Here is a 26,865-nt window from a genome sequence, read left to right on the forward strand (position 1 = left end):
CATGTCTAACTGCCTATAACAGTTTACCTGTATATAAGCTGTCGTTCATAAAAATGACCATTAGGAGAGAGTTCAAAGTAATCCATTACTATAACTTCACTAAAATTGTTAGGTCACCAATTTAAACACGTCCCGGTAACATTTCTTATAATACTGTTTTAGTAGTGATGAACTACTTTAGCTTTTTCTTGTTTGGGAAACTCCTTCAATTCTAAAATGATAGCCTTGCTGGATAGAGCAGTCTTGGTTGTAGGTCTTTGCATTTCATTATTTTGAATATTGAATATTTAATGCCAACCCCTTCTGACCTGCAGTGTTTCTGCTGAGAAGTCACTTGACCTTTTTATTGGACTTCTCTTGTAGGTAACTGACTGCTTATCTTTTGCTACTTTTAAGATTTTTTCTCTGTCTTTACCTTTGGAATTTTAATTATGATGTGTCTTGGTATGGACCTCTTTGGTTCATCTTTTTGGGATTCTGCATTTTCTGGACTCGTATATTTATTTCCTTCAACAGGTTAGGGAAGTTTTCAGTCATTATTTCTTCAAAAAATATTCTCAATCTCTTGCTTTCTTTCTTCTTATACTGGTATCCCTATTTTGTGAGTATTGTTACACTTGATTTTGTCCCAGAAGTTAAACTGTCCTCATTTTATTAACTTCTTTTTTCTTTTCTGATTGGCTGTGTTCTGCTATCTTGTCTTCCAGTTCACTGTTTAGATCCTCTGTTTTATTTAATCTGATGTTGCTTCTTTCTAATGAGCGGTTCTCAACCTGTGGGTCGCGACCCCTTTGGCGGTCGAACAACCCTTTCACAGGGGTCGCCTAAGACCATCCTGCATATCAGATGTTTACATTACGATTCATAACAGTAGCAACATTACAGTTATGAAGTAGCAACGAAAATAATTTTATGGTTGGGTCACAACATGAGGAACTGTATTTAAAGGGCCAGAAGTTTGAGAACCACTGCTAATGTATTCTTCATTTCTGTTATTATAGCCTTCATTTCTGACTGCTTGTTTTCTATGGTTTCTATCTTTTTGTTGACATTCTTACTGAGTTCATTTATTTCCTCCCTAAGTTCATTGAGCATTCTTATGACCAGTGTTTTAAACTTTGTATCTGGTAAATTGCTTGTGTCCTTTTAGTTTAGTTGTGTGTTTTTTGTTGTTGTTTTTTTTCCTGGAGCTTTGTCTTTTTCTTTTACTTGAGACGTGTTTCCTTGTCTCATCATCCTGGCCGACTTCCTGTGTTTGTTTTTATGTATTAAGTAGATCTGGTACATCTTGCATTCCTGGCAGAGTGGCCTGTGTTGTAGGTGTCCTTTGAGGCCCAGTGGTGCAGTCTTTCTGGTCATCTTAGCCGGATTTCCAGGTTTATCCCTTGTGTCTGTTTTATGTGCCCTCTTATTGTGGTTGAGACTTGATTACTGTTGGTATATCAGTGGTTGGGATTGACCTTCTGGCTGATAGCCTATGGATTTGGCCATGGCTACATGGGATGAGCTCTAGGGCAGGGCAGTCCCACTGAACAGGAGTCACTTTAGTGGGGGCTCTGGTGTCAGCTGACTCCTCCCTTGCAGTGTGTCTGTCATTTGTGGAGCTGGTTGGGTGGAGGTCTTGTATAGTCTGTAGCCAGCCACTGCCTCTGTTGGTTTTGGGGCCTCTTGGGAGGGGATCTAGTGAATGTCAAGGACAGCTGCCATTTTTGCTCAGTTGGGGTATCTTGTGGGAGCTACAAAGTGATCTGTGGTTTGTTGCCACTTGTACTGGTTTTGGCATGTATTGGAGAGGATATGCTGTGAACCAAGTTCCGCTGCCACTAGTGCTGGGCTTTGCGACCCTATAGTGGGCACCATGATATGAGCTGAAGGCCAGCTTTCACTTGTGCAGGGCTTGTGGATGCTTAGTTAAAGCTATGTTTTAAGCCAAGCGTGGCCACAGATTTTGCCAGGCTTGGGGCCACTAGTTAGGAGTTACAATGCAAGTTGAGATCGCTTGCCACTTGTGTCAGGCTTGGCACTTAGCAAGAGGTATACAGGGCATGCCAATTCCAGCTAGTGCTTGCTTGGAATTTGTAGACCTTTGAGAGATTTTAAGAAAGTGCTCAACATGAACCTAAGTAGGCCACTCATGTGGAAAAGCTGCTGAAAGATATTCAGACTGGACACACTGGTTGGGTGGGAAGGGGTGTCAGGGAATCACCAGGGTGGCACAAATGTGCTAACCAGGTAATGAAGAGCTCTGACTTGGCACCTGCCTGCACCTGGCCCTCTGGATGGGAGTTGTGCTCAACAAAGGAGCAATGTGCCTACCAACACTTTCATCCCCAGAGGGAGCTTTCTTAACCCTGGCCTCTCTAGCCCTTGTCCCTAAGCTAGTCAATTTCATTTTTCTCCATGTGTCCCTTCTAGTTTCGGGACAACCGTCCATAAGCCTGGGAGTGAGTGAGTTGGCAGACAAGTGTGTGCTTGGGCCCTTTAAGAGGATGCCTATGTGAACAGCAGCCTTCCATTTCACTTGGGTATCATCCCCACTGATTTATAGCCAGGTGTTATGGGGACTACTTTTTCTGGAACTGGTGCACAGGGCGTGGGAGCTTGGTGTGGGTTTTGGACTCCTTGCTCCTCAGAAGGGACTGCTCCCACTGAGATATCCCTCCCAATTTTTAGTCACACAGCTTTGTTTCCACTCACCATTTTTGCTGTTATTGGCAAATATATTACATTTGCCAATATATAACACGCTATATGTATAGATATGGATATATGATACATGTGTATATATGTATATACATATATAGCCTTTATTACATATAGGGCCATCAATGGAATTATATGCATATTTATTCAGTTGATTTTTAAATCAATTAAGAGAATATGCATTTATACTGTTTTTTATAATTACATAATTACCTTTACGTGTGTTCTTTGTATTATCATATGGACTCAAATTACACTGTAGTTCAGTTCCTTTCAATTTGAAGAACTTTTAAAAGTATTTCTTATAATGCAGGTTTCTAGCAACAATTCTCTAGGTTTTTGTTTATCTGGGAGTATCTATTTCACCTTTATTTTAAAAAGATAATCTCTTTGTACTTTGAATACATCATCCCACTGCCTTTTGGTTTTCATTCTTCTGATGAGAAAACATCTTTTAATCTTATTGTGGTTCCCTAGTATATGAGAGTCATTTTTCTCTTGCACCTTTATATTTTTTAATTTTAATAGTATGTTATATTTACTTCCCTATGTCCAAAATATTATCATTTCAACATATATCTCTTGCAGCTTTAAAGATATTTTTTCTTTGCTTTTTTTAATTTTATTTTATTTATATTTTATTGATTTTTTACAGAGAGGAAGGGAGAGAGATAGAGAGCCAGAAACATCGATCAGCTGCCTCCTGCACATCTCCCACTGGGGATATGCCCGCAACCCAGGCACATGCCCCTGACCGGAATCGAACCTGGGACCTTTCAGTCCGCAGGCCGACGCTCTATCCACCGAGCCAAACCGGTTTCGGCTTTTCTTTGCTTTTAACTTTCAAAATTTTTAGTATGATGTGCCTGATAACTGATCTTTCTTCATTTGTCCTACTTAAAATTTGTGGAGCATCATGATCATTTTTTAAAAATATTTTTCTAGTTTTTGTCTCTCCTTTTCTGGTGCTCTTATTGTGTTTATATTGGTGCACTTAATGGTGTCACACATACCTCTGATGCTATGTTCATTTTTCTTCTATGATCTTCAGATTGCATAATTTCTACTCTTCTATCTTCAAATACATTTATTTTTTTTTTTCTGTCAGCCGAAGTCTATAATTGAGCCCCTCTAGTGAATTTGTCATTTGTAATTATACATTCAATTCCAGAACTTCCATTTGTTTTGTTTTGTTGTAATTTGTATTCATTGATGTGTTTTATTTGGTGAGACATCGTTGCTGTGTGTTCCTTTGCCTCCTGAAGCATAGTTTCTTTTTATTTAATTCTTTGGACATATTTTTTATTGGCTGTTTTAAAGTCTTTGCTAAGTCTGCTATCTATACCCTCTCAAAGATAGTTTCTGTTGTGTTGGGACACACTTTCATGTTTCTTTGCATAGCTCATAACTTGCTGTTGTTGAAAACTGGGTAATAAGTTGCACCAACTCTAGATACAAATCACTCCACTCCTCCCTAGGCTTGTGGTTATTGTTTACTGTGATGGCTGGTTGTTTTAGTAAATTGTATATTGCATGTACACAGTAATCCTGGGATGATAATAGTTTTATGAGGGTTCTTTTTTTCCCTAAAAACAGTAATTATCACTTTGGTGGTGGTATAATGATAGTTGATTTTTAAAAACATATTTTCATTAATTTCAGAGAGGGAGAGGGAAAGAGATAGAAACATCAATGATGAGAGAGAATCATTGATCGGCTGCCTCCTTCTACACGCCCCCTACTAGGGATCGAGCCTGCAACCCAGGTATATGCCCTTGATGGAATCAAACCCGGAACCTTTCACTCCACAGGCCGAAGCTCTATCCACTGAGCAACCGGTGAGGGGGTATGAGGGCTCTCTTTACTGTCTCTTTCCCTGGTCTTTGTGTTAAACTGTCTGCTTCAGTTATTATTCAGATGCTATTTGCCTTCACTAATTTCAGGTTGATTATGCTGTTCTTTTCAGTAGTGCTCTGGGGCATAAATTGTTTCACCATCTTGATCCAACAAATTTGGTGCCCTTTGCATACGTAACCTTTGAAGCCAGCTTTTGAGATTTGTTCTCTCCCCAGGAGAGCTCTTCTTAGCTGTCTCATTGCTTAGTTCTCAGGTAAACTTCTGGCAGGTCTGTGGTTTAGCTTACTGCTCTCATGGAGCTGCCAGCCTCCTCTTAATTGCTTACCACCACAATCTCCATGATTTTCCAGAGTAATCAACCCTCAGGCTTAAACTTCCTACCATTGTGGTTAAAATAAAGTCAGTTCACTTGGGGAAATACCTGAACTCTGTTTTTACTTGCTATCTCTCCCCTTTGGCAAAACCTCTGGCCCACTGTTCCAGAGATGAGGGCAAGATAGTGAGTGACCTATTTTTCTTGGAGTGACACCTGATGAATGAGCAGCACGGTACTGGGCTGGGTCATCATCCTCTGATTTTTCTATCTTGCCTTTCCTAATGTGGGCATTCCAGCAATGAATTGGGGTGAGGGCACTTGGGGCTTTACATCCCTCCTACTGGGGATGTGCCCGCAACCCAGGTACATGCCCTTGACCAGAATCGAACCTGGGACCTTTCAGTCCGCAGGCCGACACTCTATCCACTGAGCCAAACCAGTTTCGGCTCAATTTCATTTATTTTTAACAAAAATATTGCTCCTGAATTACGGTATATACCAGTGATGGCGAACCTATGACACTTGTGTCAGAGGTGACACACGAACTCATGTTTTTGGTTGATTTTTTCTTTGTTAAATGGCATTTATATATATAAAATAAATATCAAAAATGGTTGCAAATATCAAAAAATTTCTATATGTGACACAGTACCAGAGTTAAGTTAGGGTTTTTCAAAATGCTGACATGGCGAGCTCAAAAGGTTCGCCATCACTGGTATATGCCATCCCAAAACAGTGCAGCTTTACAAATCTCTAAAGGTAGTTCCAATATATATTATGAGAAAAAGGTTTATGAAACAAAAATGCTGGGACTCTTGTAGTACATAAGCCTTACAAGTTTATCCCATACCTTTCTAGGTTTGAGTAAGAGAAATTTCACTTGGACCAGGTGCATTTGGAGAGTATTTTGGTGATTTTTTTTGTCAGATCTAAGACAGGTTTAGAATATTTTTATGAATTTCTTAATTTAATATTTTATAGTCATCCAGTACCTTCTATTAAAATTGTACTTATTAGGAAGAGTGAGTTCAGTGACTAGGCATTGCTCCCACCCTGAGAGCCACAGTTTATAGTTGTGTCCTGTGCCAGTGCACCAGGCTGAGGGGTTAGTGGGGGCTGAAATGTGGCCTGCGCTCTGTCATTGTGTGCAGGACTGTGTTAATCCAGAGGAAGGGGTGCCTTAGTTCTAGTTCACACAAAAGTATTCTGTGGGCTTGCAGATTTTTAGTGTCTGGGGTTGGGGGAATAAGACCTGAACACGTGACTAATTTTAGACTGTGCATCTGAAAGATACCAAATGAAGTCAGAATGTTTATTTCTCGTGGGGACAATAGAAAAAGAGTTAGAGGAGGAGGTGGCATTTGACAGGCCTTTAAAGCGTATGTAGTATTTTGTCAAAAGGAAATGAGTGCAGGGGACATTGCAGGTGAGAATTAGCAGAGGCATACACATAGCGAAGTTCATGCATCTTAGTAACAAAGCACTGTTCTGTTTTGCTTTGTTTTTAACATTGGTGAATATGGGAGAATACAGAGAAATGCGGCTGGAGAAATAGATAAGGCCATATTATTAATAGTCTTTCTTTGTTAATCTCAGGAGTTTATTTCACAGTGTTAGGTAGCTATGAAACTAACAAAATTTTTTTATTAATGTCAGAGGAATAAATAACTTGTTGAGAGCTGTGTTTTAGGGGAATTCATCTGGCCACAGGATTCAAAATAAAACTATATAAGGTATTTCAATAAAAAGAATTTAGTATAAAGCCACACTAAAGAGAAACAGTTTGGTATACACAGTATAAAGAGTCAGTTAAATCGATGTGGGAGAGCTGAAAAAGCAAAAGGAGATCACGTAGGCAAGTAGCAGATCTCAACCTGTGGGTTGCGAACAATGAAAATACATCCTGCATATCAGATATTTACATTAAGATTCATAACAGTAACAAAATTACAGTTATGAAGTAGCAGCAAAAATAATTTTATGGTTGGGGGTCACCACAACATGAGGAACTGTATTAAAGGGTCGTGGCATTAGGAAGATTGAGAACCACTGATAGAGGCAGGAGAAACAAAGGGAGGAGGTTTGCTCATTAGAACCAAAAAGCTCAGAGAAGAGGCTCCACGGAGCTGGAATTAAAAACTCTAAGGAAGTGAATACTACCCAGCTGCTGCTCTTTCCTTAGGACTCAAAGCAGGCAGTGCCTTGGAGCTGGACTAAGACCTCTGAGGAAGGTCTGATACTTAACACGTTAAGCGCCCAGCCTGTTTTGTCTTCTGGACAGAAAGTATAGTGTCAGTCACCGGTGCCTGACAGGGCACTTATTGTGTTAATGGAAGAAGCTAGGAACTGCTGCTGCCAAGGTAAAGGGCTGTAGTTGGGATGCTTTTGACAGGAGTAGTATGCAAACAGAAAGGAGAAAGTCCATTCTGTACTTCTTGTCTCTCATCTTCCCACCCTCTATCACTCTGTCTCCTACTTGTGAATCTTGAAAGGAAGCCAGAAACCACTGGAGAATTGTTTATAGTTCCCACCTCAGTCACACAGCAGAGGAGAGAAGGGTAGATTTGGAGCTCAGAAAATAGAGATTCATAGCTAGCAAAACAAAAGCCTTTGAAATGGGTCCCTATATGTACAAGAATTTAGTATATGATAAAAGAAGCATTTCAAACCTGGAAGAAAGAATAAATTAGTTAATAAATTGATCTGCAACAAATTATTTTGGAGGGTGTGGGGAAGTATGTACACCTCAAATAAACAAGGCATGCGGCTCGCTGGCTGCGAGTTTGATGTGCTTGATGTACACAAAAGTAATTTGAAGATGGATTAAGGAGTTTACTGTAAAGAATTAAACTGAAAATAACTAGAAGCAAATAAAGGTGAACATTTATTAATTGCACTAATGGAGAAGATTTTAAAGCATGAAAGAAAAGATAAAACTCAACAAGGAAAAGGATATATTTAATATTCAACAATTATATTTATAAAAAGATCCAAAAACTTAGAGGAGAGGTTAATATTCTTTTTTTTTTCTTTTTTTTTCATTGCTCAAAGTATTACAAAGGGTATTACATATGTGTCCATTTTATCCCCCCGCCCTAGACAGTCCCCTAGGAGGAGAGGTTAATATTCTTAATATACAAAGGACTCTTCTAATTAATAAAGGAAAATACAACAATCTCAGTGGAAAAAGGGCAAAAATAAGGAATGTGACCATATACAGAAAATATACAAATGGCCAATAAAATAATTGTCATCCTTTTTTTTAAAAAAAAATAGGTTTTTATTGATTTCAGAGAGAGAAAGGGAGAGATAGAAACATCAATGATGAGAGAGAATCATCAATTGGCTGCCTCCTTCATGCCCCTCCCCCCACCCACACACACTGCATATTGTGCCGGCAATCCAGGAATGTGCCATGACCGCAAATTGAATCTTCACCTCCAAGTTTATAGGTCAGTGTTCTACCGCTGAGCCACACCAGTTGGGCAATAATTGTCAACTCTGATGAGGATTTGGGGACTACAAATATACTCATAATCTAGAAATGTAAACTGGTATAGTCTTTCTAGAGGATGTGTATCAGTATATATCAAAAACCTTGAAAATAATTGTTTACATTGAAAAGATACATTTTCTGAGACAGTAGGTAAGAAAGCAAGGATAGTTATAGATGGAGATGAGTTAAAAAGAGCTTGTGTCTGACAGTTTTGAAATCAAAGAAAAGCAGAATGATGCTGTGGGTGCTGTAGGAAATCAGCTAGCTTTGTGTAAAAGCAGTCAGCAGCATTATCTTGCTTGCAGTTAGCTAGCATCTTCTATAATCCTATCTAATAAAAGAGAAACGTGGTAATTAGCCATACAGCCGCTACCCTTCCCATTGGCTAATCAGGGCGATATGCAAATTAACTGGCAGCCAAGATGGCGGCCAGCAGCCAGGCAGCTTGAAGCGAACATGAGGCTTCCTTGCTTCAGTGACAGAGGACTCTAACATTCCCCGCCTGCCGCTGCCGGCCTCTGAGCTTGCAGTTTGAAACATTGTTACAAATATAGAAGCTAAACAAAACCCCAGAAACCTACTTTCAGCCAGCCAGGATCTCAGAGCTGGAGTTGAAACAGTGTTTCAACCATAGAACCCAAACAAACCAGATACCTGCTTTCAGCAGTGGAGGCCTAAGAGCTGGAGCCAAGCCTCAGAGCTAAAGCTGGCCCAGAATAAAAAAGAAAAAGAAAAAAAGGAGCAGTTGGGAGCTTCAGTCACCAGCCAGCCTGAAAACAGCCCTCAACCCCTCACCCAGACTGGCCAGGCACCCCAGTGGGGACCCCCACCCTGAAGGGTGTGTGACCAGCTGCAAACAGCCATCATCCCCTCATCCAGGCTGGCCAGGCACCCCAGTGGGGACCCCCACCCTGATCCAGGACACCCTTCAGGGCAAAGCAGCTGGCCCCCACCCATGCACCAGGCCTCTATCCTATATAGTAAAAGGGTAATATGCCTCCCAGCACCGGGATCAGCGGAGCCACGAGGCCTCCCGGCACCGGGATCAGCGTGACGGGGCAGCGCCCAAACCTCCTGATCGCTCTGCGGCTCTGTGTGTGACAGGAGGCGGGGCCACAACCTCCCTATCTGCCCTGCTCTGTTCGTGACAGGGGAAGGTGCCCCAACTCCCTGATCAGCCATGCTCTGTGCCTGATAGGGGGGAGCTCTCCAACCCCCTGATCGCCCTGCGGCTCTATGTGTGTGACAGGGTGCGGCGCCCCAACCCCCTGATGGGCCCTGCTCTGTGTGTGACAGGGTGTGGCGCCCCAACACCCCCCCCCCCCCAACGGGCCCTGCTCTGTGTGTGACGCGGTAGAGCCATAACCTCCCCATCGGCCCTGCCCTGAGTGTGACAGTGGCGGCGCCCCAACACCCTGATCGGCCCTGCTCTGTGGGTGATAGAGGGCGGCGCCCCAACTGCCTCCCACGGGCCCTGCTCTGTGTGTGACGGGGTAGAGCCATAACCTCCCCATCGGCCCTGCCCTGAGTGTGAAAGGGTGCGGCGCCCCAACCCCCTGATCCGCCCTGCTCTGTGTGTGACAGGGGGCAGTGCCCCAGCTCCCCTATCGGCCCTACTCTGTGAGTGACAGGGGGGAGCTCCTCAACCCCCTGATCGGCCCTGCTCTGTGCGTGACGGGGTGGGGAGCTCCCCAACCCCCTGATGGGCCCTGCTCTGTGAGTGACAGGGGAGTGCCCAACCCCCTGATTAGCCCTGCTCTGTGGGTGATGGGGCAGTGCCCCAACCTCCCCATTTACCATGCCTTGAGTGTGACAGGGGGCGGCGCCCCAAACCCCCAATTGGCCCTATCCTGAGTGTGACTGAGGGTGGCATTGCAACCTCCTGATCAGCCCTGCTCTGTGTGTGACAGGGGGGAACTCCCCAACCCCCTGATCGGCCCTGCTCTGTTTGTGACAGGGTACAGAGCCCCAACCCCCCTGATGGGCCCTGCTCTGTGCGTGACAGGGGGCAGCGCCACAACCCCCTGATCGGCTGGCTCTGTATGTGACAGGGGTGGCGCCGCAACCTCCCCATCGACCCTGCCTTGAGTGTGACAGGGGGCGGTGCCCCAACCCCCCAATCGGCCCTACCCTGAGCGTGACTGAGGGTGGCATCGCAACCTCCTGATCCGCCCTGCTCTGTGCATGACGGGGTGGCACCCCAACTCCCCAATCGGCCCTGCTCTGAGTCCGACCAGGGGCTGCGGGGCAGGCACCTAGGGATTGGGCTTGCCTTCTGCCACCCGGGAGTGGGCCTAAGTCAGCAGGTCGTTATCTCCCAAGGGGTCCCAGACTGTGAGAGGGCACATGTGGGGCTGAGGGACACCCCCCCTCCCCCGCCACCAGTGCACAAATTTTTGTGCACCGGGCCTCTAGTCTATAATAATAAAAGCACAATATGCAAATTAGAATGGACATCCTTCTGGACGAAGCAAGGGCTGCAAGGGAAGCCTGGGTCCTGCCCAGGTTCTGGGTGCCAGAGGGAAGCCTGGGTCCTGGGTGCCAGAGGGAAGGAAGGCCTACTCTTGCATGATTTTGTGCATTGGGCCTCTAGTAAATATATAAGCAGACTGTTTGGTTTTTATGACTTGCTCCAGTAACACTAAGTAGATCAGAAGTTAGAGTGGAGAAAATTACTTAAACGAATACAGAGGGAAACCTGTGAAAGATTGGGATTAGGGAGCTGTTATCTCGTTGTAGAGCATAGCCTTGCTAATGGCTGCAGAGCAAGGAGCCCGAGAAACCACACTATTAGTGTGCTTGACTGGAACTGATAGGTGTGCTGTTTTTCTGGTGCTGTCTGCAGTGGGGATTACCACGAGCAGTATCGGCTCTCAGAATGACTTGAATTCATTCCAGGTCTTAGCTGTCATGAATTGTGGCTTCTGACATTGGGGATACATGTTTGCTCAGGTCTTGGTTTGCACTGTATCAACAGAATAACCCTCAATTGTAATGATCCCATTTTTAACCTTTTTATAAAGTCAGATATATATTGAATATAAGTCAGAATTACTTTCATCAGGTACTTGATGGAGGGGAGTAATTGTTTTTTCTACTTTCTATTCCAGACTGATTTTAAATTCCTGATAATCGTTCTGTCTCAGGAATTTTTTTATTGTAGACCAATAGGGCAGATACAAATATGTTTATAATTCTCTTTATAGGAGAGCCCCCATTCTTACCAGAATCTTTTGACCGAATTCTTCTTGATGCACCCTGCAGTGGCCTGGGGCAGAGACCAAACATGGCTTGTTCTTGGACTTTGAAGGAAGTGACATCATATCAACCATTACAGCGAAAACTCTTTACTGTGGTATGTGATGATACTTTGCTGTGAAAGAAAGTTGGCCTTCACTGGTTTGATGTTTAAACGATTAAAAGCGGTGTTCATAGCAGCATTGTTCACAATAATCAAATGTGGAAACCACTGAAGTGTCCATCAACAGGTAAATAAGCAATATGTGGTATACATACAGTGCAATATTATTCAGCCTTACAAAGGAATGAAGTCCTGATACATGCTCCCACATGGATGGACTTTGAAAACGTTACGCCAGACATAAAAGACAAATATTATATGATTCCATTTATATAAGGTAACTTAGAATAGGCAAATTCATAGAGACTAGTGGTCACCAGGGGCTGGAGATATGAAGGAATAAGGAGTTATTGTTTAATGGGTACAGAGTTTAAGTTTAAGATGATGAAAAAAATCTGAATTTAGATAATGATGATGATTGCCCAGAAGTGTGAATGTACTTAATGCCACTGAATTGTATACTTAAGCATGATTATTAATATGTTAAATTTGTTATGTATATTTTACCACACACAAAAAGACAGAGAAGAGCTAGTTTTAAGTACAGGGAGCTTTCCTTTATGTTGACTTCACTATTTCTGCCAGGTAATAGTAGAATTTCTTCACTCAGATGCAATGAGTTTCCAACATTCTGCTTTATCTTTAAAATGTCCCAGGATTACTTACTACTTGATGTGAATAATTATATATAAAACCAGTTACTCTTTTTAATAGGTTTCTTGGATCATCTTAGATAGCAAATTTTTTTAAAAAGTGGGAGGTCCATTTATATAACTGTCCAATACAATATTGTTATGTCAACTGTAATTGAAAAATTAAAAAAAATTGTAAAAGTGAGAAGTCCAAAAGAAATAAAAATGGGAAGTGACAGTGTCCAGTGTAGGAGATAGGAGAACCATAAAAACTTTGCAAATTTAACTGGTCACCAGTACGTTTCAGAAGAAGTCCAGATAGAATATTTGAGAATTTCTCTCAGTTTTGCAAAAATTATACAATAGATTTCACAAAATATAGATAGCATTTGATCAAGGATTACTTCATTATTTTTACTCAGGCCTTAATTATAAACACATAGGCTACAGCAACAGTGGTGCTGGGATCCAGCCCCAGCAGGTCCAGGGGTTCCCAAAGGTGTGGATGGAGTCAGCAAAGAAGGAATGACATGGAGGCAGCGTTCAGTTGATTAGCATGGTTGGGTTCTCTTGCCTGGTTCTAGCCAGGATCTCCAGCCAGCTTCTTTGTCTTATTGTCTTGTTACATCTGTATTTATACCAGTTGATTTTAATCCTATCAATTTCTATTCCAAAGGTTAGGGCGTTTCTTATCTCCATTCCAGGGAGTAAAGATTATGTAGCTTAAGCGTGATAGTTCGTACCGCCTGGCACTTAGTTAAGGGGTTTTATTCCCTCTCTAACGTCAGGGAAAAATGCCTACCTGGGGAAACAACCTTTCTCGGAGAGGTGTGCTTGGTTAAAACACATAGCGCCAAGAAGGGGAGCAAAGATATTAAGAACAGTATGCCATATACACTAGGTCCCTTGAAACATATGCTGTGCAGATGTTTCTTCCCTGCAGCAACTGTGTCAAGCAGCAAGGATGGACCGGCTTCCGGCAAATTCCCCCTTTTTTATTTTTTAAATGATAGCGCATGTAAATCAGCGGCCACATCTCGGATTGGGTTGTTTAAGACTCAGAAGAACACTGACAAACAATGATAGTGAGCATAGCTATAAATATAGTGGATGGAGCGCACAAGGAGCCTTGTTCCTGTAGAAGGTTGCCGGCCTCTTCAGTCAAGGGATTTCAGCTGTCCTCAAGTCGGTGGTTTGGTTGTCCTTGTTGATCTGGCTAGTAGGCGGCGTCATTGGCGATGGGCTTCCCGAAGTGTCAGCGTGTTGAATGGCTGGATCATGGGTCCATCAGGGCCGCGCTTGATGGTGGTTTTGGTGTCCGGGGAGGAGTCACCTGTGCCCTCTGGGTCAGCTGATATGGAAGATGGAGGGTAGTAGAGAGAAAAAGAAGAAAGCAAAAGAACTACAAGGCATGGAAGTGTTTAGAAAAAAGAGGGAGAATAAAGGGAAGATGGCAGCATCCTGACACAGCCCTTTCCTTTAGCTGCCCCTTTCCCTGTGGTCCAGGGTAGAAATGGGAAACAAATCCTGTTGCAATGAGAGGGCAGCTGCTGTCAGCCAGTCTCTGTCTTTACCTGGGTCCTGATCTGAGCTGGGCGTGGGAGGCAAAGCAGCCATGGGGGCAGGAGACCTCCCTCAGAAGGGGTGAGGGTTCAGGCCTCTGCAAAGTTGGGGGAGTGAGGGTCTGTGCCCCACCTCTGTTGACCCCCAAGTTGTCTCCTGATGGCCCCTCTGCGACTGTGCCTGTTTTAGGTTGTTCCTTCCCTGAGGAATCTTACCCGTCTCTGGCTAACCAGCCATCCTCTGGGGCCAAGCAGGGTGATGTGAGGTGTGTGAATGAGGGAGAGGCAGCGCCCCCCTGCAAAAGGTTCAGTTCTGTCTCCTTGGTAGCCTTTGCCCCCGTGGCCTCCACGCCCAGCACCTGCCTTGGGCTCCCCTCGCCTGCTGGCAGGGTCCGGGCTCTGGTCACATCTCTTGGGGAATTCAGGTTTCTTCTCCAGGGAGGGCCCAGCTCACACCATTGGGCGAGAGACAGATCCATGGCACTGGCCACCACGAGACCTCAACCTCAGCGTGAACAGAAAGCCCAGGCAACAGCTGTGGGCAAATGGACTGTGAGAAGAGGGTCCCTCTTGACACAAAGTCGAGAGGGGCCACCAATACAGGACAAAGGAGAGTCCCGGGACAGGGCTTTCTCAGCCCAGGATGTCAGGCTCTTGGCACAGTGGGTGTAATATTATGTGGTCTCTGAAGCTGTCTTTGAGTACATTTCCAGTCATCTCTCCTGTTGTCTCTTTTCATACACAAAGGTGGCACTGGTCATAGATTATTTAACTTGTTCTTCTTTTATACAATCTGGGAAGAACACATCTTGAGAGTTAAAACAGCAAGCAGCATAAAAGAAGCTTTATTTATAGCTAAAATCCATTTTGATGGGGGGGAAAATTAGGATACTGTTTTAAGACACTTGGCTTTTCTTTCTAGATCATAGCAAAAAGAAAATTCAAAAAGGCTACTTAGGATGCATTATCTCAAAAAAGGAACAGCTGACAGTATGAGAGGCAGTTGAGAATATAGCAGGTATGCCATCTGGCATTGATTGAAATTGATTGAGAAAGTGGACAGAATCAAACTTTTTTTATTAATTTAATTTTTCAGTTAGAGTGGATATACAATATTATATTACTTTCCAGTGTACAACATAGTGATAAGACACTTATATGAATTGATCAGCCCCTTAAGTCCAGTACCCACCTGCCACCAGATAGAATTCTTAATATTGCCTGTATTCCCCATGCTGTGTTTTACATCCCCATGACTATTTTTATTACTGGAAATTTGTGCTTCTTACCTCCTTTCACCTTTTTCACCCATTATGCCTAACCCCTCCTCTCATTCTAGCAACCATCAGTTTGTTCCTTGTATCTATAGGTTGGTTTTTCTTTAGTTTGTTCATTTTATTTTTTAGATTTTACATATAAGTAAAATCCATGGTATTTTTCTCTGATTTATTTCTCTTGGCATAATAGTAGTTAGACATTTATATAACTTATGAAGTGATCCCCCCAATAAATCTAGTACTTCCTTGACTCCATACATAGTTACTACAGTATTATTGACTATACCAGGTATTTCTTATGCTGCACTTTACATCTCCGTGGCAGTTTTATAACTGCCAATTTTTACTTTTTAATCCCTTCACTTTTTTCACCTAGCCCCATACTCCCCACCCACCTGGCAACCATCAATTTGTTTTTTGTATATATGAGTTTGTTTCTGTTTTGTTTGTTCGTTTGCTCTCTAGATTACAGATATAAGTAAAATCATATATTTGTCTTTATCTGACTTATTTCACTTAGCATAATATTCTCTAGGTTCATTTATGTTGTCCTTCATGGTAAGATTTCACTCTATTTTTATGTCTGAGTAATATTCCATTGTATATATGTACCACATCTTCTTTATTCAGTTATCTATCGATGGACACTTAGGTTGCTTTCATATCTGAGCTATGCTATATAGTGAAAGCCTAATATGCTGTGTCCAGTTGTCCGATTGTCCGTTCAACCAATCAAAGTGTAATATGCTTATGATATGCTAAGGCCGCTCAACTGCTCACTATGATGTGCACTGACCACCAGGGGGCAGACAGTTGACCATTTGACCAGTCGCTATGACGTGCACTGTCCACCAGGGGGCAGACAGTCGATTGACCAGTGGCTATGACATGCACTGACCACCAGTGGCAGACGTCGTGATGGGTAGGTTAGATTGCTGCTGGGGTCTGGCCAATTGGAACTGAGCGAGATGGGCCGAACATGTCCTGGAGCCCTCCTGCGGTCCCTCCCTTGCTGGCAAACCTCCTGTGTCCCTCTCCAGCCCCGATTGTGCACCGGTGGGGTCCCTCAGCCTTGCCTGCACCCTCTTGCATGCAATCTGGGACCCCTCGGGGGATGTCAGAGAGCTGGTTTCAGCCTGATCCCAGGCCAGGCTGAGGGAACCCACTGGTGCACTAATTCGGTGCAACGGGCCTCTAGTTGTAAATAACGCTGCAGTGAACATAGCGATGCATATATCTTTTCAAATTAATATTTTGGATTTCTTCAAATAAATACTCAAAGGTGAGAATGCTGAGTCATACTGAGTTCATTTCCTAAATTTTTGAGGAACTTCCATAGTGTTTTCCAGGTTTTCTCTCTTTCTTTCTTTTCTTTTCCTTTCTTTCTTTCTTTCTTTCTTTCTTTCTTTCTTTCTTTCTTTCTCTTTCTTGTAGTGTCTTCTTACTGATTTTACCTTATTTTTATTTTTTTTAATATTATACATTTTAAAAAATTAAAAAAATAATTTATTTTGTGTTAATCCTTACCAAGGATATTTTTTCATTGATTTTTTAAAAAATAAATCTTTATTGTTCAGATTATTACAGTTCTTCTTTTCCCCCCTATAGCTTCCTTCCACCTGGTTCCCATCCCACCCCATGCCCTTACCCCCACCACTGTCCTCATCCATAGGTGTACGATTTTGGGTCAGTCTCTTCCCTCAACCCCCATACCCTGTTCCCCTCGAGAATTGTCAGTCCACTCCCTTTCTATGCACCTGATTCTATTATATTCACCAGTTTATTCTGTTCATCAGATTTTTTATTCACTTGAGTTTTAGATTCACTTGTTGATAAACATGTATTTGTTGTCACTTTGTTGTTCATAATTTTTATCTTTACCTTTCTCTTCTTCCCCTTCTTAAAGAATACCCTTCAGCATTTCATATAATACTGGTTTGGTGGTGATGAACTCCTTTAGCTTTTCCTTATCTGTGAAGCTCTTTATCTGACCTTCAATTCTAAATAATAGCTTTGCTGGGTAGAGTAATCTTGGTTGTAGGTTCTTGCTGTTCATCACTTTGAATATTTCTTGCCACTCCCTTCTGGCCTGCAAAGTTTCTGTTGAGAAATCAGCTGACAGTCGTATGGGTACTCCCTTGTAGGTAACTGACTGTTTTTCTCTTGCTGCTTTTAAGATTCTCTCTTTGTCTTTTGCTCTTGGCATTTTAATTATGATGTGTCTTCATGTGGTCCTCTTTGGATTCCTCTTGTTTGGGGTTCTTTGTGCTTCCTGGATTTGTAAGTCTATTTCTTTCACCAGGTAGGGGAAGTTTTCTGTCATTATTTCTTCAAATAGGTTTTCCATTTCTTACTCTCTTCTTCTGGCACTCCCATAATTCGGATGTTGGTGCGCTTGAAGTTGTCCCAGAGGCTCTTTACACTATCTTCATATTTTTGTTTTCTTTTTTCTTTTTGCTTTTCCGATTGGGTGTTTCGTGTTTCAAATCTTTGATTCTTGGGGTCCTCTAGTTTGCTGTTGGATCTCTGTATATTATTCTTTATTTCAGTCAGTGTATGCTTAATTTCTAATTGATCCTTTTTCATATCCTTGAGGGTCTCACTATATATCTCGGAGGTTTCTAGAAGATTCTTGAGTAACCTTATAACTGTGGTTTTGAACTCTATATCCAGTAGTTTGCTTTCCTCCATTTCTTTCATTTGTGACATGTTTCTTTATCTCCGCATTTTGGCTGCTTCCCTGTGTTGATAGAGTGGCTTTCTGTGCTAGGTGTCCTATAGGGCCCAATGACTCAGCCTCCCTAATTACCTGAGGTGGATGCTCTTGGTGCACCCCTTTGTGGGCTGTGTGCACAGTCTTGTTGTAATTAAGTCTTGATTGCTGTTGGTATCACTGGGAGGAATTGACCACTAGGTCAATTGGCTGTGAGGACCAGTTGTGTCTACAATGGGAGAACTACTGTGCTGGAGACACCCTTATGGAGCAGGACTTGCTTCTGTGGGGCTTCGGTGCTAACTGAGTCTGCTCCTTGAGTGTGTCGCTTATGGATGTGGAAGAGCTGTAATCTGGTATGGTCTCACACTGACCACTAGTACAGTGGCTATTGGATCTCCAAGGAGGTGCAAAATCTGCCACTGCCTGAGGCCACCCAGCAGGAGCTACAGAGAGATCTGCAGATTCCTTCTCTTTGGGGTTTGGAAGTGCTCAGATGAGGCCCAGCCGTGAAGCATTGCAGGCTGCTGTCTAGGCCTCATTTTGGAGGCTTTGGTGCTGTTTGACCCAGCTGCAGTTGGTTAGGTTTTAGATTGCAAAAGAACAGGCCATTCATATGCAAAAGCCAATGTACATAGCTTGGGTATGGTTTTAAATTGGGTGGGGTGGGGTCTCAGGGAATCATCAGGGCGGAGCAAAGCACAATGGCTGCTAGTCTGCTCTGCCTCGGAGAGGTCCTGGGGTCTCTATGTCCCGCAGCCCTGTGCAGGAACAATGATCACTGCAAGCACCTCTGTGAGAAAGCCGCCCTCGTGTTCTGGCCCGATGCCAGACAGTCCAGTGTCTTTCCATATGAGTATGAGTCCCCAGAATCTCGCCTGGAACTGGAGTTTAGAGCAATTGGGAGCTTGTATCTCCCTCCCGATTGAAAAAGACAACAGCGTACCCAGTTGCCAGCCTGTTTCTGCGTATGCCTCCATACCTTTGCATTTCCGCACCTTTTCACGTCCTACCAGCTTCACTGCATTTTCACTTTCCTTCTAGTTGTAGAATTTCCACTCATCCAGCCTTCCCTTGGTTCTGGATAATACCCGTTTTGTCTTTTAGTTGTAGTTTTGATGTGGTTGTGCAAGGCAGCAAGTACAAGGGTGTACCTATGCCGCCATCTTGGTTCCTCCTGATTTTCTTATAAAATGAGTTTGGGAGTCTTCCCTCTTTATTGTTTTGGAATAGTTTGAGAAGGCTAAGCATTTTTTGGGGGGAATATTTGGTAAAATTCACCTATGAAGTCATATGCTCTGGGGATTTTGTTCATTGGGAGGTTTTTTGGTTTTTTTTTTTATTATTTTATTTATTGGTTTGTTCAGATTTTTTTATTCAATCATGGGAGATTGTGTTGTTTTAGGAATTTATCCATTTTTTCCCCAGGTTGTCCTGTTTATTGGCATTTCTATTTCTGTGATGTTAGTTGTGAGTTCTCTTTCTTTGTGAATCTATTTGTTTGGGCCCTCTCTCTTTTTTCTTGATGAGTCTGGCTAAAGCTATATATATATTGTTTATCTTTTCAAAGTACCAGCTCTTGGTTTCATTGATATTTTCTGTTGTTTTCTTTTAGACTCTATTTTGTTTATTTCTGCCCTGATCTGTATTTTTATTTTCCTTTTACTCACCTTAGGCTTATTTTGTTCTTCTTTTTCTAGTTTCTTTAGTTGTAAGGCTTGCTTATTTGAGAATTTTCTTGTCTCTTGAGGACTGCCAGAATCAGATAAATCTTTTTTTTAAAATTAAATCTTTATTGTTCAGATTATTACATTTGTTCCTCTTTTTCCCCCCCATAACTCCCCTCCTCCCAGTTCCCACCCCACCCTCTGCCCTCACTCCCCATCCACTGTCGTCATCCATAGGTGCACGATTTTTGTCCAGTCTCTTCCCCCATTCCCCAAACCCCTTTCCCCCCCAAGAATAGTCAGACCATTCCCCTTCTATGTCCCTGATTCTATTCTAATCACCAGTTCACTCTGTTCATCAGATTATTTATTCACTTGATTCTTAGATTCACTTGTTGATAGATGCGTATTTGTTGTTCATAATTTGTATCTTTACCTTTTTCTTCTTCTTCCTCTTCTTAAAGGATACCTTTCAGCATTTCATATAATACTGGTTTGGTGGTGATGAACTCCTTTAGCTTTTCCTTATCTGTGAAGCTCTTTATCTGACCTTCAATTCTGAATGATAGCTTTGCTGGATAAAGTAATCTTGGTTGTAGGTTCTTGGCATTCATCACTTTGAATATTTCTTGCCACTCCCTTCTGGCCTGCAAAGTTTCTGTTGAGAAATCCGCTGACAGTCATATGGGTATTCCCTTGTAGGTAATTGAGTTTCTTTCTCTTGCTCCTTTTAAGATTCTCTCTTTGTCTTTTGCTCTTGGCATTTTAATTATGATGTGTCTTGGTGTGGTCCTCTTTGGATTCCTTTTGTTTGGGGTTCTCCGTGCTTCCTGGACTTGTTTTTTGTTTTTTTTTTTAATTAAATCTTTATTGTTCAGATTATTACATTTGTTCCTCTTTTTTTTTCCCCCCATAACTCCCCTCCTCCCAGTTCCCGCCCCACCCTCCGCCCTCACTCCCCACCCACTGTCCTCATCCATAGGTGCACGATTTTTGTCCAGTCTCTTCCCGCATCTCCCACACCCCTTACCCCCCCAGGAATAGTCAGTCCATTCCCTTTCTATGTCCCTGATTCTATTATAATCAACAGTTCATTCTGTTCATCAGATTATTTATTCACTTGATTCTTAGATTCACTTGTTGATAGATGCATATTTGTTGTTCATAATTTGTATCTTTACCTTTTTCTTCCTCTTCCTCTTCTTAAAGGATACCTTTCAGCATTTCATATAATCCTGGTTTGGTGGTGATGAACTCCTTTAGCTTTTCCTTATCTGTGAAGCTCTTTATCTGACCTTCAATTCTGAATGATAGCTTTGCTGGATAAAGTAATCTTGGTTGTAGGTTCTTGGTACTCATCACTTTGAATATTTCTTGCCACTCCCTTCTGGCCTGCAAAGTTTCTGTTGAGAAATCAGCTGACAGTCGTATGGGTATTCCCTTGTAGGTAACTGAGTTTCTTTCTCTTGCTGTTTTTAAGATTCTCTCTTTATCTTTTGCTCTTGGCATTTTAATTATGATGTGTCTTGGTGTGGTCCTCTTTGGATTCCTTTTGTTTGGGGTTCTCCGCGCTTCTTGGACCTGTAAGTCCATTTCTTTCACCAGGTGGGGGAAGTTTTCTGTCATTATTTCTTCAAATAGGTTTTCAATATCTTGCTCTCTCTCATCTTCTGGCACCCCTATAATTCGGATGTTGGTACGCTTAAAGCTGTCCCAGAGGCTCCTTACACTATCCTCGCATTTTTGGATTCTTTTTTCATTTTGCTTTTCCGGTTGGGTGTTTTTTGCTTCCTCGCATTTGAAATCATTGACTTGATTCTTGCGCTCCTCTGGTCTGCTGTCGGGAGTCTGTATAATATTCATTATTTCAGTCCGTGTATGCTTAATTTCTAGTTGGTTCCCCAATATAAGATCGAGGGTCTCATTAGTTTTCTTGTAGATCTCATTAAGTTTATCGGCGGCTTCTAAACAGTTCTTGAGAGACCTTAAAAGTGTGGTTCTGAACTCTATATCTTCCATTGACAATTTTGTCCTGTTTCTTTGTCTCCGCATTTTGTTATGCTTCCTTGGTGCACCCCCTAGTGGTCTTTGTTCGAAGTCTTATAGTTAAATCTTGATTGCTGTAGCTAATTCCAGGGAGGGTTTGACCTCCAGGCCAAGTGGCTATGAGAATCAGCTGTGTCAGCAGTGAGAGAACTTCTGTCCTCTAGGGAGGTGCTAATCTAGCCTTTGCCTGAGGCTATCTGGCAAATGCCTGTGTGCAGGGCTTGGGCGGGGCGGGTCGAACAGGATCAACAGGGTGGGCCGGAGAGAGCAGTTATGGTGGCTCTCAGTCCTGTCCCCAAGGGCTCTGCCTCTCTGAGTCCCAGCACCCGCTGCAAAGCTCGGAGAGGAAGCTGCACTCGCTCTGACCGAAGCCAGACAGTCCCGCTTCTCCCATTTGAGTCTGGGTCCCTAAAGACTCGCCCGTATCTGGAGCTCAGAGTCTGCGACTCCCTCCCGGTTGAAAACGCCAACCGCGCCCTCCGCCACCAGCCCGCTTCGCGCACTCCGCACCTCAGAACTTGACTTCAGCACTGCGCCTCCTCTGAGTGTCCGTATGCGTTTCTCTTTCCTCCTAGTTGTAGGACTTCCACTCAGCCAGCGTTCCTGTGGTTCTGGGTGATGTCCCTTCCGTTTTTTGGTTTCACTTTTGAAGTAGTTGTTCAAAGCAGCAAACTCCGGCGTTAACCTATGCCGCCATCTTGGTTCTCCTTCCTGGACTTGTAAGTCTATTTCTTTCACCAGGTAGGGGAAGTTTTCTGTCATTGTTTCTTCAAATAGGTTTTCAATATCTTGCTCTCTCTCATCTTCTGACACCCCTATAATTCTGATGTTGGTACGCTTGAAGCTGTCCCAGAGGCTCTTTACATTATCTTCGTATTTTCGGATTCTTTTTTCATTTTGCTTTTCTGGTTGGGTGTTTTTTGCTTCTTCGTATTTCAAATCTTTGACTTGAATCTTGTGATCCTCTGGTCTGCTGTTGGGAGTCTGTATAATATTCTTTATTTCAGTCAGTTTATGCTTAATTTCTAGTTGGTTCTTTATCATAACATCGAGGGTCTCATATTTCTTATACCTCTCATTAAGTTTATTGGCAGTCTCTAGAAGACTCTTGAAAGACCTCAATGGTGTGGTTTTGAATTCTATATCCAGCAGCCTGCTTTTCTCCATTTCTGTCATTTGTGTCCTGTTTCTTTGTCTCGGCATTTTTTATGCTTCGTTGTGTTGATATAGTGTCTTTCTGTGCTAAGTGTCCCAATTACCTGAGGTAGACACTCTTGGTGCACCCCGTTGTGGTCTTTGTGCATAGTCTTCTTGTAATTAAGCCTTGATTGTTGTAGGTAACACTGGGAGGGATTTGACCTCCAGTCCAATTGACTGTGAGAATCAGCTGTGTCTGCAGTGGGAGAACTTTTGTCCTCGATCTCTAGGGTGGCGCTAATCTAGCCTCTGCCTGAGGCTAACCAGCAAATGCCTCATGCAAGGCTTGGGCGGCGTGGGTCCCAGGGGATCAAGAGGGCGGGTGGAGCGAGCAGTTATGGCCGCTCTCAGTCCCGTCCCCAGAGGCTCTGCCTCTCAGTGTCCTGGGAATTGCTGCAAGCCCCTTGGAGGGAAAGCTGCCCTCTAGTTCTGACGGATGCCAGACTGTCCCGCTTCTCCCGTTTGAGTCTGAGTCCCCAGAGACTTGCCCGGAACTGGAGCTCAGAGCCTGAGACTCCCTCCTGATTGAAACAGACAACCGCACCCTCAGCCAACAGCCCGCTCCGCACGCACCTCTGCACCTTTGTATTTTACTTCAGCACTGTGCCTCCTCTGAGTCTTGGTATGCTTTTCTCTTTCCTTCTAGTTGTAGAATTTCCCCTCAGCCAGCCTTCCTGTGATTCTGGGTGATATCCGTTCCATCTTTTAGTTGTATTTTTGAAGTGGTTGTGAGAGGCAGCAATCTCCGGTGCTTACCTATGCCGCCATCTTGGTTTCTCCCAGATAAATCTTGATTAGAGTCATGCATCCTCTCCATAAGTGTCTTTGGGTACATTGATTCCACATCTGAGAAATGGAGGCAATAACTCTACCTAATTTACATCAGTGGAGAGAGTAACCATAAGTCATATTTGTTCAAAAGATTTATTGAGAACACCCATGTAAGATGCTTAAAATAATAGCTGGCCCACAGTAACTTAAATTTTTATCAGCATACTCTGACTTAAAAGCATAAGTATAATATATATATATATATACACACACACACACACACACACACACACACATACACACACACACAAATAAAAGGGAAAGATGCAAATTAACCATCACTCCGTCACTCTGCTACACCCACAAGCCACGCCCCCCAGCCATTCAGGAGTGAGTATGCAAATTAATCCAACCAAGATGGTGGCGGCCACGGAGCTGGAGTGAGCAGAAGGCTCGGGTTGCCCCCGGCAATGGAGGAAGCCAAGCTTCCTGCCTGCCCTAGCTGGACCTGGGCTCTGGTCAAGGCTACAAAGTTTCAATTATAGAAGATAAATAAATCCCAGAAATCTGCTTCCAGCCCACCAAAAAAAGAAAAGAAAAAGGAGAGCCTGGGAGCTTGGGTCGCTGGGGGCCGTGGCCAGCCTGAAAACGGCCATCAGCTCCTCACCCAGGCTGGCCAGGCACCCCAGAGGGACCCTCTCACTGTGAAGGAGCTGTGGACAGCCTGAAAATGGCCCTCAGCCCCTCACCCAGGCTGGCCACACCACCATGGGGTGAGGGTCCCCGCTGGGGGGCTTGGCCAGCCTCCAAACAGCCATCAGCCCCTCACCCAGGCTGGCCAGGCACCCCAGTAGGGACCCCCCCCCCCACCGTGATGGGGGTGTGGCCAGCTTGAAAACGGCCCTCAGCCCCTCACCCAGGCTGGCCAGGCACCCCAGCAGGACCCCCACCCTGATCTGGGACACCCTTCAGTGCAAACCAGCCGGCCCCGCGCCCCCCCCTTCCCCCCCCCCCCCCCCCCCCGTGCACCAGGCCTCTAGCCTATATAATGAAAGGGTAATATGCAAATTGACTCTAACAGCAGAACGACTGGGAATCACTGGTCACTATGACACACTGACCACCGGGGGCAGACGCAATGCAGGAGCTGCCCCCTGGTGGTCAGTGCGCTCCCACAGCGGGAACTGTGTTCAGCCACAAGCCAGGCTGAGCCCTGCCAGTACAGTGGTGGTGGTGGGAGCCTCTCCTGCCTCCTCAGCAGCTCTAAGGATGTCCGACTGCAGCTTAGGCCTGCTCCCCGCTGGCAAGTGGACATCCCCCGAGGGCTCCCAGGCTGCCAGAGGGATGTCTGACTGCCAGGTTAGGCCCAATCCCCCAGGGAGCGGGCCTAAGCTAGCAAGTGGTCATTCCCCAAGGGTTCCCGGACTGCGAGAGGGCATAGGCCAGGCTGAGGGATCCCCCCGAGTGCACAAATTTTTGTGCATCGGGCCTCTAGTAAATAAGTAATATATATTGAAAGATTTTCATTAAAATTTTAAAAAGATAAACTTTAGTTATTTAGAACAAATTTATTTTTGTATAACACCTTATTTCCTGATTCATTTATTTATTGGACTTATATATTAAGCACCTGTTTTATGTAATATATTATTCTAGATAACACAGTAATGAAAAAATAGTTTCTGCCCTTAGTCATGAGGTTTCTATTCTGATTGGGTAGGAAAATGAAGAAATAGATGAGTAAGTTATTAGAAAGGAACGGAGAATAGGAGTGCTGGATTGAAATAATTGCAATTTTACATAGTGTGGTCAGGGTGGGCATTGCTAGAAAGGTTACATGTGAGCAGAGATAAAATTGTGAAGAGCAAGCAATGAGGAGAATTAGGAGAGGTTTCCAAGTTTGTGCACAGATCCTGGGGGGGAGGGTGAGGGAGTGTGCCATGTTTTTTCCAGAACAGCAGAGGCCAGTGTTGCTAAAGCAGAGTGAGGAGGTGTTCAAGGCGAGGTCAGAGAGGCAGCAAGCATCCTGATTTGTGTAGGGGCTTAACAGCCACTGTCAGGACTTGGGTTTTGTCTCCAGGTGATAATGGAGGGCATTTGAAGGGCTCTGAGCTGAGAAGTGGTAAGTTGTGAAAATAGTGTTCTGGTTACCATACTGATAATAGATTGTAGATTGGCAAGGAGAAGATGTGGACTAAGTAGGAGACTTGCAGCGATCCAGGCAAAGAACATGAGACTTGGGTCAGAACGGTAGCCATGGAAGTGGTGAGAAGTAGCCAAATTCTGGGTATATTTTGAAAGTAGAGATAATAGGATTTGCTGATGTATTGGGAATGTGAGAAAGGAATGTGATAAAGGATAATCTAAGATTTGGGACCTGAACATTTGGACTGATAGGAATACATCTCCAATAGGGTTCAGAGAGAAGATAAGGGTTCACTTTGGAACATATCAAATTCCATAGTAGAGATGCTGAAAAGGCAATCAAATATATTAGTATGGAATTTAGAAGGAAAACTCGCCTAAAAATATAAATTTGGTAACTAAAGTTATGAAACCAAATGATTCGATTTGGGAAAGTCTTGGCCCAAATGGCTCTAGGATAATCAAATGTATCCAGTCTGGAATATCTAGTTAGGAAAGAATCCTGGTCGTACAGAACATCATTTTATTTATCCGAAATATTTGAAAAATATAGATATGAAATCCCTGACTATGTTTATTTAGGCTGGTGGTACATGTAGTCTGACTCCATTTTTCTGTAGGCAGTGAAACTACTGAGGCCAGGGGGAATGCTTGTTTACAGCACCTGCACCATTACGCTGGCAGAGAATGAGGAACAAGTGGCCTGGGCCCTCACAGCATTTCCTTGCCTTCAGCTTCAGCCTCAGGTAAGAATAATTTCCATCACAGAAACTTAAATGCAAGGATCAACACAGGCTGTTTTATTTGTCAGGTAAACTTCTGAAACAAATACAGTAGGTCCTCTGGTTATGTCTTTCCTACAGTGCGATGTAATGCGATTTTCACTGTACGTCTGAACCCACCTACCTACATAAGTACCTACATCGCTCACATGGAGCACATACACAGCAGTAATGAAGTGAAACAGTAAAAAAAATTTAAAAGAAAGATAACAGTTCCTGACCTTTACTTGTGGTAAATAAATAATACAAAACAAAGCACATATGTATATACATTGAAATGATGGAACTTTATTTTTATAAATAAACTAGAGGCCCGGTGCACAAAAATTTGTGTACTGGG

General features: G+C 43.4%; 1 protein-coding gene across 4 annotated transcripts in view; it reads left to right on the top strand.

Moving 5' to 3' along the window:
* Positions 1 to 26,865, top strand: part of NSUN6 (NOP2/Sun RNA methyltransferase 6) — a 75,199-nt gene that overhangs the window by 44,121 nt on the left and 4,213 nt on the right. For 3 of the 4 annotated variants that reach the window (XM_036345676.1, XM_036345667.1, XM_036345694.1), the window contains 2 exons: positions 11,579 to 11,727; positions 26,364 to 26,489. In XM_036345676.1, coding sequence (XP_036201569.1) covers positions 11,579 to 11,727; positions 26,364 to 26,489 — 275 coding nt within the window. The remainder of the gene's footprint in view (positions 1 to 11,578; positions 11,728 to 26,363; positions 26,490 to 26,865) is intronic. The other variant, XM_036345686.1, reaches the window with a different exon arrangement.

Source organism: Myotis myotis, unplaced genomic scaffold (assembly GCF_014108235.1).
Source record: "Myotis myotis isolate mMyoMyo1 unplaced genomic scaffold, mMyoMyo1.p scaffold_m19_p_1, whole genome shotgun sequence".
NCBI classification, from domain to species: domain Eukaryota; kingdom Metazoa; phylum Chordata; class Mammalia; order Chiroptera; family Vespertilionidae; genus Myotis; species Myotis myotis.